Source organism: Mercenaria mercenaria, chromosome 9, assembly GCF_021730395.1.
Source record: "Mercenaria mercenaria strain notata chromosome 9, MADL_Memer_1, whole genome shotgun sequence".
NCBI classification, from domain to species: Eukaryota; Metazoa; Mollusca; class Bivalvia; order Venerida; family Veneridae; genus Mercenaria; species Mercenaria mercenaria.
The window spans coordinates 84,099,239-84,111,997 of NC_069369.1; the positions used below are offsets into that span (position 1 = coordinate 84,099,239).

Consider the following 12,759-nt stretch of genomic DNA (forward strand, 5'->3'; position numbering starts at 1 on the left):
ACCATGTTAATTTGTGTTTTATACCATGAAGTAAATTGGGACATTTTTCCTGTGTGTATGGTATTCAAAAGTCAAGTGGATTGTCCACCCTGATTACTCTGCTATCGTATTGTTTCAGGACTACTGGTTGACACTGCTGTACAAGCTACTTGTTGGGAACAAAGTGCTGAGAGTTACCTCCCCTGATAGTAGAGGGAAAGTGAGAGCATATGCCCACTGTACAGAAACTAGGAAGTAAGTAACAAAGTATTCGTAATAGTTTACCTTGTTGCGTAGATCACAATTCTTAACAATCCAGCGGGTTCAAGCTCAGTCACTGGGCAAAGCAGTAAACTCCTTGTGGCCATTTGACAAAAGACAGTGTGCCAGAAGTTATATGTCCTCCAGTTAATAGCAGAGAACAACCAAGTACTTGTTGGCATCCAGAAACACTTGTTTACTGATCATACCTGTGGTGTACTGATGTACCAGTAGTATTCATATAATCTCCCACCCAGAAAACACTATTGAAAGGATATGCTTGGCAGTTTCACAGTTGAAGGACCTTCATGTAAAGATGACCATAAATAATAGACTTTTGTCTGGTGGTATTTTTTCTGGAATTATGGCCCACTCTTACTAAAAACATTGCAATTTAGACGATGGTGCAGTATATGGGGGCATCCTTGTCTTATGACGTTAAACCAGAACACACACACACGCATCTAGTGCAGAATTCAAAGGAATATTATATCAAATGGAAGTTTCCTGGTTGGACAAACTGATAATTAAAATAAATTGTTTTTGTTCTGTACTGTTGATTATGTAAAATGTATCAGTTTTGTTCTTTGTTCATGTTGTTAATATGTAGAATGTATTATGTTATTATGTTAAGACCCTTATGGAAATTTCCTGTACTTCTGGTTTTGTAAAATGTGTCTGTTTTGTTCTTTGGTCATGGTGTAATATGTAAAATGTATTATGTTGTTGTAAATAATGTAAAATGTATCAGGCCCATACGGAAGATTGCTTCGGCAAGTATGCTGCCTTGTTAAATAAAGTCTTTATTATTATCATTATCATTATTATTATTATCTAGGGATGGGAACGAATATTCGAATATTTGAAAATTGGTCGAATATTCGAATATAAAATCAAAATCGAATATATTCGTTAATTATTGTAATCACTGATTTTGGGCAATACATAAATGCTATTGCACGTCAAAAGCTCTCCAGTTAACAAGATATGGCAATGCATAATTGGCAGGGGCCACCGTTACGGATTAACAGTTTGCAACAGGTGTAAATGTGTCAGATTCATGTCAAAAGATGTCCAATTAATAAGAAAATTGCAAAGCATAATTAGCTGGGGTCATCGTTACGGATTAACAGTTTGCACTGGGCATAAATGTGATACCTTTTTAGCTCGACTATTCAAAGAATAGTCTAGCTATTCTACTCACCCTGGCGTCGGCGTCGGCGTCGGCGTCGGCGTCACACCTTGGTTAAGTTTTTGCATGCAAGTACATACAGCTATCATTTAAAGGCATATAGCTTTGAAACTTATTTATTCTTTTTCTAGGTCAATTACCAACCTCACTGGGTCAAGTTCCATAACTCTAACATGTATTTTGAGCAAATTATGCCCCCTTTTGGACTTAGAAAATTCTGGTTAAAGTTTTACATGCAAGTTACTATCTCCAAAACTAATGCAGATATTGAATTGAAACTTGACATGTGTCTTCGGGGTTATAAAACTAGTTGATAGCACCAAGTCCCATAACTCTGACCTTCATTTTGGCCAAATTATGCCCCTTTTGTACTTAGAAAATTTTGGTTAAAGTTTTGCGTGCAAGTACATACAGCTATTACTAAAAGGCATATAGATTTGAAACTTATTTTTTCTTTTTCTAGATCAATTACCTACCTCACTGGGTCAAGTCCCATAACTCTGACATGTATTTTGGCCAAATTATGCCCCCTTTTGGACTTAGAAAATTCTGGTTAAAGTTTTGCGTGCAAGTACATACAGCTATTACTAAAAGGCATATTGATTTGAAACTTATTTTTTCTTTTTCTAGATCAATTACCTACCTCACTGGGCCAAGTCCCATAACTCTGACATGTATTTTGAGCAAATTATGCCCCCTTTTGGACTTAGAAATCCTGGTTAAAGTTTTACATGCAAGTTACTATCTCCAAAACTAATGCAGATATTAAATTGAAACTTCACATGTGTCTTCGGGGTTATAAAACTAGTTGATAGAATCAAGTCCCATAACTCTGACTTGTATTTTGGGCAAATTATGCCCCCTTTTGGACTTAGAAAATCCTGGTTAAAGTTTTGCGTGCAAGTACATACAGCTATTACCAAAAGGCATATAGCTTTGAAACTTATTTATTTTTTTTCTAGGTCAGTTACCAACCTCACTGGGTCAAGTTCCATAACTCTTAACATGTATTTTGAGCAAATTATGCCCCCTTTTGGACTTAGAAAATTCTGGTTAAAGTTTTACATGCAAGTTACTATCTCCAAAACTAATGCAGATATGGAATTGAAACTTAACATGTTTCTTCGGGGTTATTAAACTAGTTGATAGCATCAAGTCCCATAACTCTGATATGCATTTTAGTCAAATTATGTCCCGTTTCGAACTTAAAACTCTTTTGATATTTAACATTTTGGGTAATAATTTCCTGCTTCTGTGACAATATTTCGAATAGTCGAGCTTGGCTGTCTTACGGACAGCTCTTGTTTATCTTTTGTTCATTTTAATTGGCACCTGTCTTATGTAACAAGTTTTAGATTTTTTTTTTTTCGAAAACCATACCAAACATGTAGATATTGTCGATCTTTTTACAATATTTTGTATGACATTTCAGACCGTTTGCAGAATCGGTTTTCATCCGCAATCGGCCAAATTCGAAATAAATATTTAAGTAGTTTATAATAAAATCAAGAAATAACATATGTTTGATGCAAAAGATCATGTTGAAAGAAATTTAAGTCTGCCTTACTTTCTTTTTATATGCCGAAAACTTTCAAAATGGCAGCGACAAGTGCTTAAATGGGACGACCTGCTATTTTTAGATTAAAATGCGACAGTCTAAATTATAATCGTTTTGATTTTTTTGTATCATTTAGAAGCTAAAATACAGAATTAGGAAAATTTGTTTATCATTATACTGACAGAATTGTGAAATAAAATGCTAGAGTCGGCGGGTTCAGTAAGAATTTAAAGCTTCCATTAAAACAACCGAATATTTGAATAAGGCAAACCGAATATTCGAATATTGATTTCAGTATTCGTTCCTATTGTTATTATTTATTATTATTATTATTACTCCTATATTTCAGGTCAGGTTATTCTGCTGGCAGTCTGACAGTGTATGTGATGAACCTTGACCAGTCTCCTGTCAGTATTGAATTCCCAAAGTTCTCAAGCAGCACAAAGTTTGATGTGTACAATATGCTTGGAAAGGAGAACAGCATATTATCACAGTAAGTTAATTTCAATTTAATCTAATGATATGGAACAAATACTATTTTAGAATACTTACACCAATGATTTGTCAGAGATTTGACACAAGTTTTTTTTTAGGTCACATACACCTAATTAGTATTCCCTATTATGTTCCTTATAAAACTGACAATTTTTAAAGAGCTGCCAAACATAGCTAGACCCATTTCAGAGAACAAATCCTTTAGTTACTTTATTCTAAAGAGTTATGATAAAACTGATATAAAATGAAGAGAAAAGTAGGGGTAATGTATTTTCTAAGAGATTTCTCTTGTCACATTTGCTTACTGTAAAATCACATCAAAATCACACTGCTGTGACATGATAGTACTACTGTTACTACTAAAATTGACTTACACTTCACCAAATACAACCTCTATTTTTTCTGCATAAAATGTGGGCATAATTCATGACAAATTGGCGCCAGAGATGGGCACGTTTGTGTTATACGATGTGGGTGATGATGTGGAACAGTTTTTCTAAGTTTTAATCAAATCCATTTTGTAAGAACAGAGATAGAGTGAAAGTGCACCAAAACTTTAACCTAAAATTTTAAGTAAAAGGGCAAATACTTCTTGAAATATTATTGCCAGAGTTATGGTTCTTGTATTATATGATGTGAGTGATGATGATGGAGTAACTGTATGAAGTTTCAAGTAAATCTATCAAGTAATAACAGAGATTAAGCAAAATTGCATCAAAGCTTTAACGAAGGTGTGGACGCAGATGCCTGGGCGAGTAGGATAGCTCTCTATATACTTTGTATAGTCAAGGTAGATATTGTAGCCAAATAATGGTTTGTAAGCACCAGTATACAGATTTTCATGAATTTTCCAAAGTTATATTACAGTGTATACATTGTTTTACATGGTTTCAGCTATGTGGATCTCAATGGAGTTACATTACAGCTGGTAGATGATAAGACGTTACCAGACTTACTACGTCCCGTGACAACCACATCTACTGTCAGCATTCCAGCAATGTCATACAGCTTCATTGTTATACCGGACGCTCAACTACCTGTTTGCATGTAGAGATCAGATCTGTTTCAAACAAGAATCTCCGTTAGATAGTCTTGTGGCATAGCTACACACCGTTTTCTGCCCAATGAGACAAGAATATTTCAGATTAAATACCGATGTGAGAAATTCTTTTTAACGTATCTCGTCTCCCTCTGTTGGTTGACTACATTACCTTACTACATCTTAAGATAGAACCTCAGTTTCTTTAAACTTAATTCTATGTCCTTTATATTAAAGAAAGACAACTGATGTCTTAGTATAATCAAGTACTGTCTGTAATTATTTCCCTTTGGACTATCACACTTAATTGGAAAATGAAAACTGGTTTAGACAGTATAATGCATTTTTGTACTTTTATCACAACAAAGACAATAACGATACATGTATATTAATCTCTTCTTTATTTACCTTTGCTTCACTGCTTTAGACATTTTTGTCAGTTTATTAGCTCGACTATTCATAGAATAGTAGAGCTATTGGACTCGCCCATGCGTCGGCGTCTGCATTGGCGTCCGCGTCCCGATTTTGGTTAAGGTTTTGTATGTAAGCTGGTATCTCAGTAATCACTTGTGGGAATGGATTGAAACTTCACACACTTATTCACTGTGACAAACTGACCTACATTGCACAGGTTCCATAACTCTATTTTGCTTTTTTTACAAAATTATGCCCCTTTTTCAACTTAGAAATTTTTGGTTAAGGTTTTGTATGTAAGCTGGTATCTCAGTACTTACTAATGGGAATGGATTGAAACTTCACATACTTGTTCACTGTCATGATCTGACATGCACTAAGCAAGTCCCGTAACTCTACTCTTTTTTTTTCAAAATTATGCCCCTTTTTCGACTTAGCAGTTTTTGGTTAAATTTTTGTATGTAATCTGATATCTCAGTATCCACTAATTGGATTGGATTGAAACTTCACACACTTGTTCACTGTCATGATCTAACATGCACTGTGAAGGTCCCATAACTCTACTTTGCATTTTTACAAAATTATGCCCCTTTGACTTAGCAGTTTTTGGTTAAGTTTTTGTATGTAAGCTGGTATCTCAGTATCCACAAATTGGAAAGGATTGAAACTTCACACACTTGTTCACTGTCATGATATGACATGCAGTACAGAGGTTCAATACCTCTATTTTGCATTTTACAAAATTATGCCCCTTTTTCGACTTTTGTATTCATTCAATTGACAAGGCTGTTGAATAATCGAGCGTTGCTGTCCTCCGACAGCTCTTGTTTTTTAAATGAATTCATTTCTCAGACTATATCTACAAGTTGATGACTTCATTTTATATGATGTCACTATTATAGTCTGGAACATTATTCCAGTTATGCGGCTCTTAGAATAATAGGTTAAATACAGTCGGAACTTTTAATTTTCTATAAGTTGTGGTTAAAATCCCTTCCTTGGAACCTGCCCGCCCGCTTAGCTCAGTAGGTAAGAGCGTTGGTCTACGGATCGGAGGGTCGTGAGTTCGATCCTCGGGCGGGGCGTATGTTCTCTGTGACTTTTTGATAAACGACATTGTGTCTGAAATCATTAGTCCTCCACCTCTGATTCATGTGGGGAAGTTGGCAGTTACTTGCGGAGAACAGGTTTGTACTGGTACAGAATCCAGGAACACTGGTTAGGTTAACTGCCCGCCGTTACACGACTGAAATACTGTTGAAAAACGGCGTTAAACCCAAAACAAACAAACAAAATCCTTGGAACCTTGTTTTTGGAAGCAATCTTGACCTAAAGATGTTTCCAATCCACAACTGGAGGTATCATGGTACAGTTATTCTTATTTTTGTTGTTTGGTTTAACGTCACATGACACAATTATAGCTTATATGGCGACTTACCACTTGTTGTTTAGGAATAAGATTATCATCTTTACTGGATGCTTTAGCCTTGATGTAACAAATATAGTTGGGGATCGTGACAAAACTGTAACACACAGATATTTACACATTCAGTCATACAAAAAGTATCAACAGAATCGCAGAGTGAATTGAATAGCCCACCATCTGATGATGGTGGGCTAAAAATATGTACAATGTTTTGATTTGTGCCATGGGGTGTGTAAGGGAATTAATTTTGATTAGAAAATAATAAAAGATAATTGATTTCTCTGTTCTTTTTTTGAACAATTTGTGTGTCACCACAGAAAAAATATAGTTGATTTGAAATTAGATAAAAATGATATATTTCAGTCAGACTGTGATAGTTAGTCGACAAAATATTTCCTGTCAGTTATTTTTCGAACAGAAGATTTATGGACTTTTCAGCTTTTATATAGGTAGGTTGAGTGGCAGTGCATGACATGCTACGATACATATGGGTGTGCATGTAATCTGTGATGCAGATGCATAGCCAAAAAAATCGGGTGCCTGTGGTTATTTCTGGTCAAGTATCTATTGTGTCAGTGTTTTGTCTGTCAGTGTTTAGTTATAAACTCTTTACTGTATGAAATGTGTTTTGTATTGCAACAGTTAGTTTGTGCCATAGAAAAGAAGAGCGTATATTTTTAATGGAATATAGTAAATTTTGTATGTGCTAAGATTTTTGTGTCCCAGGTTGTAAGATGCGGTATTACAAAGGAAAATGTGAACTTTACAGAAAGGAGTTGTCATAAGTTGAACTTACTACAGAGCTTGAATTGATATAACTTATTTTCTTTTATGCCACCATTGTTAACCGCTTATAGTTTTCAGTGTGATATGTAACATTCATTATATACCAATTGTTTCTCATTACGTTTTCTTATTTATATACATTGATAGCTGTTTGGTTAAATTAGCTACAAATTTACCAGTCAACATCACATTGTTGGAACAGAGAATGATGTCCTGGTAAAGCTCTGGAATTTAATCATTTACATTCCATTAAGATACTGTGGTCTTCTTGTAGGTAAATTTTTATAGATTGCCTATGGATATTATTGTATGATATACTCGCATTAATGTAAATATTACATGAATTGTGCAATTTTGTTTATCAGTTGGTGCAATTTTAATAGCTCTGTGGAAACGCAACAATACCTGCATAATAAACGGTCAAACCTGTACTAAGCAGGCAGTCAAGGTAGAAACACAATCTGGCTGTTTAAGACAAGTGGCTGCATAAGGCAGGTGGTTGCTGCAGACAAGTTGATACCAGAAAGAAGTCAGTATGGGAAGTAAGCTTATTAGCTGCTGAAGGCAGATGGCTGCTTAATACTTGTGACCACTTAGACAAGTTGATCTATTGTTGTATTACAGTTATTTTAGTCAGAACTGTCCAATATTTTTAATATCACTTTATTCATTTGATTTTAAACCAACAGTCAAACTTTGTTCTCTTGAACTTGGATAAATCGAATACCTCTCTTTGCTCTAACTCACCATCAGACAGCCCGCCCACTTAGCTCAATAGGGAGAGTGCTGATCTACGAATTGCAGGGTCGTGAATTTGATCCCAGGCAGGGCGTATGTTCTCCGTGATGATTTGATAAAAGACATTGTGTCTGAAATCATTCGTCCTCTATCTCTGATTCATGTGGGGAAGTTGGCAGTTACTTGCGGAGAACAGGTTTGTACTGGTACAGAATCCAGGAACATTGGTTAGGTTAACTGCCCACCGTTAAATAACTGAAATACTGTTGAAAAACGGTGTTAAACCCAAAACAAACCATCAGGCCCTGGCAAGATCCCTCTATAATGTATATTGTTCTATGACTCGAACTACTGCTAACTCGAACAAAGTAAAGTTCAAGCGAACAAACTGACTGTATTTTAGTTGTATTTGTACATAAATTTTAGACAGAAATATTTATATTGTATGAATTGAATACATGGTAACATACCTGGATATTGTAGTCAGTGTTTTTGTCTAACATACTATGAAGTAATTAATATTCATTGATGACTATTTTTTATTGATTTTTATTTATTTTACTTTCGTCAGTCAAGAAAATATTGCATCTGGTATTTACTCCGAGACAGGTATTATGATCTCAAACTGAAATAAACATTTTTTATATCTGTCAAGAGGTGGTGTTATCAGATGCAGTAAGTTCACAAGTGACCTGGGTACAGTAAAAATGAAAGATGCTTTTGAAAATTCCAAGGGATGATGAGTTTTACTTTAAGATAACCGAAATTTGACTTAAAATAATATAGTTTCCAACTATACATTGTTTATATGTGAAAGATTGTTGATCTGGCAGGTAAAACAAATTTTATATTCATTTTTTTTTTCATCAGTTTACCTAAATTTTACCAAATGGATAGCCCAACAGGTAAAAAATGTACTCGATATTTTTCATTGTGAAATTCAATAATTCTGTGAAGAACACTTATGCATGCATAAGTTATAAACTTATGGTTACAGATGTCAAAAGTTTGATTATCCCAGGAGATAGAGAGGTAGTATATGTGAGCACATGTGTAATAAATCCCTGTACACAACAATTAGGAATTCTTACTTATATGTATACCAGTATAAATATAAAATTCTAACCTCCCCTGTTTGCAGAGGTGAGGAGATTATCAGTTTTAGTGAGATATTTACACAGTTCTCTAACAAAGCATAATTTTGTTGTAACATTTTCTAGATATATGTACAGTTGAAACTCGTTATCTCAAACTCTCTCATGTAAAAATTCCAGGTATCTCCTGCCCCAAAAACATGTGCTCAAAATATCTTTTTAAGTTGACTTTCTGTTATCTCAAAGTAAAATGCTCGATCCTTTGTAATTGGAGATACCGAGGTTTCAGCTGTACTCGCTTACTCTGAATCAAGGTTACTCTTCAGTTTCTTTATGTTGTTTATGTGATTTTATATTTCTATATACTGCAAATAAAATTCTTACCAAAACCAGATTGTTTTTGATATGCCCATTAAAAAAAAGATAAAGTTGTTGTGTTGTGGCAATGCCCATCCATCTGTGTCAACATTTTTATGTTTCTGGGGTCTATGCCAGAAAGTATATAACCTACAGCTTTGAAACTTTACCTGATGACCAAGCACCACTTGAGGAGGATCTCCATTGTTTTGGGGGTCTGTATGTCAAAGGTCACAGTCACCTCAAGACTAGAAATGGTTTCCCAGACTGCAAGTCATAAAGTCAAGCCGTACTTTTCAAATTTTATAGTGATTACGCATCACTAGAGGAAGATGCTTACTGACTTTAGGGTAAATTGCTGAAAGTTCACAGGGACCAGATTTAATTTCTGGTATTTTTTGTTCCAGTCTCTTGAAGTAAGAAAGAATATATATCTAAAGCTTGTGAACTTTACACAATTACTCGTTATCGCTCGAGGAAGCTCGTATTGATTTTGGGGTGTGGCTCACAGGTCAAGGTCACAGGGATACCCCTACCCTAATTGCCTTCAATATTTAACTTTCAGTTTAGTTTCCTGATACCATTTCTTAGTTGAATGTGTGTAATTTATATATAATTACAGTAGAATTGAGAAGGGTATGCCTCATTTATGTCTTTACATGATGTGTATGTAGATATGTTGTCTGCATTTTAAGGATCGCATAAGGTTACCACATTAATGATTTGGCTCCTGATTTAAGAGTAAGGTCCAGCTAGGATGTCTCAAATGGTGTCATTTGCCTTAGCGAAGAAAGTTTATCAATAACGATTGCCTGAGAAAATAATGATTTTGGGAACATACTGTTGACCTTTGATGCTGACAAGGCATTAAAGCAAGTCGAAACCATGATGATAAGCTTTATGAGAACAAGAGCTCGTCAAACACAAAATGCCCCCCTTGATGCATTCAGTAATTGCACAAGGAACAGAAATTATATGCTCACTGTAAACAAAAATTCTACCATTCTTGTTTAATCTGACCTTGACCTTTAACCTATTAACCTAACAAGAGATTACAGATTGATCTTGGCGCCATCCACTGAGCCATTTTTGAATGTTCCAAATTTCAATACTAGCTCAAGGTCAAAATCAAGGTCAAATTTCATTTAGGTACAAAACAATGTGTATGTGGTCCAAATTTGAAAGCGGTGGCTTGAGAAATGTGAAAGCAGGTCACTAGATCAATTTCAAGGTAAAGTTCATTTCAGTAGACAGAACTAAGCATGTGCTTCAAATTTGGTGGCTGTAGCTTGAGAAATGTGAAAGTAGGTAATAGATAAAAATCAATGTAAAATTTCAATTCAGACCACAAAAATATGCATGCAGTCCAAATTTGAAGCATGTACCTTCAAAAATGTGAAAATAGGTCACTAGGTCAATCTCATGATCAAAGTTCATTTCGGTACACAAAACTATGCAAGTGGTTCAAATTTGAAGGCTGTAGCTTGAGAAATGTGAAAGTAGGTCACTAGGTCAAAATCAAGGTCAAATTTTATTTCAGAACACAAAACTATGCAAGTGGTCCAAATTTGAAGCCTGTACCTTCAGAAATGTGAAAGTAGGTCAGTAGGTCAATCTCAAGATCAAAGTTCATTTCAGTACACAAAACTATGCTTGTGGTCAAAATTTGAAGGCTGTAGCTTGAGAAATGTGAAAGTAGGTCACTAGGTCAAAATCAAGGTCAAATTTTATTTTGGAACAAAAAACTATGCATGTGGTCCGAATCTGAAGCCTGTACCTTCAAAAATGTGTCAGTAGGTCACTAGGTCAATAACAAGGTCAAAGTTTTTTTCAGTACACAAACCTATGCATGTGGTCCAAATTTGAAGGCTGTAGGTACAGAAATGTGAAAGTAGGTCACTAGGTCAAGATCAAGGTCAACTCATGTCAAGGTTCATCTTGCCACTCAAAACTATACATGTGGTCCAAATTTGAAAGATGTAAGTTATGGACATGAAGATTCTAAGTTTTTCCCTATATAAGTCTATATGAACCATTTGACCTCTGAGGCAGGGCCATATTTGACCCAAGAGGGATAACTTGAACAAACTTGGTAGAGAACCACTAAATGATGCTACATTACAAAATACCAAAGCCACAGACTTTGTGGTTTGGACAAGATTTTCAAATTTTTTTCCTATATAAGTCTATATAAACCATGTGACCCTAGGGGTGGGGCCATATTTGACCCCAGGGAAATAATCTGAATAATCTTGGTAGAGGACCACTAGATTTTGCTACATACCAAATATCAAAGCCCTAGGCCCTATGGTTTTGGACAAGAAGATCAGAAACCATTTAACTGTTCCTAGCCAATGTGACCTTGACCTCTGACCTAATGACCTCAAAATCAATAGGGGTCATCTGCTGGTCATGTCCAACCTAACAATGAATTTTCTTGACACTAGGCCAAAGCGTTCTTGAGTTATTGCCTGGAAACCATTTTACTGTTCCTGGTTACTGTGACCTTGACCTTTGACATACTGACCTCAAAATCAATAGGGGTCACCTGCTGGTCATGATCAACCTCCCTATCAACTTTCGTGACCCTAGGCCTAAGCGTTCTTGAGTTATCATCCGGAAACTGTTTTACTGTTCAGGGTCACTGTGACCTTGACCTTTAACATACTGACCTCAAAATCAATAGGGGTCATCCAATGGTCATTACCAACCTCCCAATCAACTTTCATGATCCTAGGCCCAAGTGTTCTCGAGTTATCATCCGGAAACCGTTTTACTATTCAGGGTCACTGTGACCTTGACCTTTGACATACAGACCTCAAAATCAATAGGGGTCATCTGCTGGTGATGACCAACCTCCCTATCAACTTTCGTGACCCTTGGCCCAAGCGTTCTTGAGTTATCATCCGTAAAACCGTTTTACTGTTCAGGGTCACTGTGACCTTGACCTTTAACATACTGACCTCAAAATCAATAGGGGTCATCCGATGGTCATTACCAACCTCCCTATCAACTTTCATGATCCTAGGCCCAAGTGTTCTTGAGTTATCATCTGGAAACCGTTTTACTATTCAGGGTCACTGTGACCTTGACCTTTGACATACAGACCTCAAAATCAATAGGGGTCATCTGCTGGTGATGACCAATCTCCCTATCAACTTTCATGATCCTAGGCCTAAGCGTTCTTGAGTTATCATCTGGAAACGGACAGGTCTACATTCCGACCGACCAACCGACCGACAGACCTACCGACCGACCGACATCTGCAAAACAATATACCCCTCCTTTTTCAAAGGGGGGCATAAAAAAAAGCACATATCATACTAGTATGTTAACGCTTAGCATTATAGCAGAAAACAAATGAACTGGCCAAAAATATAATGTAAGGTTAAAACACTTTGTAAGCTATGTTACTGGTTT

At 35.8% G+C, this 12,759-nt stretch overlaps 1 protein-coding gene across 3 annotated transcripts in view; it reads left to right on the forward strand.

Annotated features, from left to right (window-relative positions):
- The window catches only part of LOC128559614 (heparanase-like), a 41,434-nt gene extending 32,063 nt beyond the window's left edge, over positions 1-9,371 (forward strand). For all 3 annotated transcript variants that reach the window (XM_053551909.1, XM_053551910.1, XM_053551911.1), the window contains exons 9-11: positions 119-234; positions 3,340-3,483; positions 4,380-9,371. In XM_053551909.1, coding sequence (XP_053407884.1) covers positions 119-234; positions 3,340-3,483; positions 4,380-4,536 — 417 coding nt within the window. In that variant the 3' untranslated portion in view covers positions 4,537-9,371. The remainder of the gene's footprint in view (positions 1-118; positions 235-3,339; positions 3,484-4,379) is intronic.
- The last annotated feature ends 3,388 nt before the right edge of the window (positions 9,372-12,759 follow it).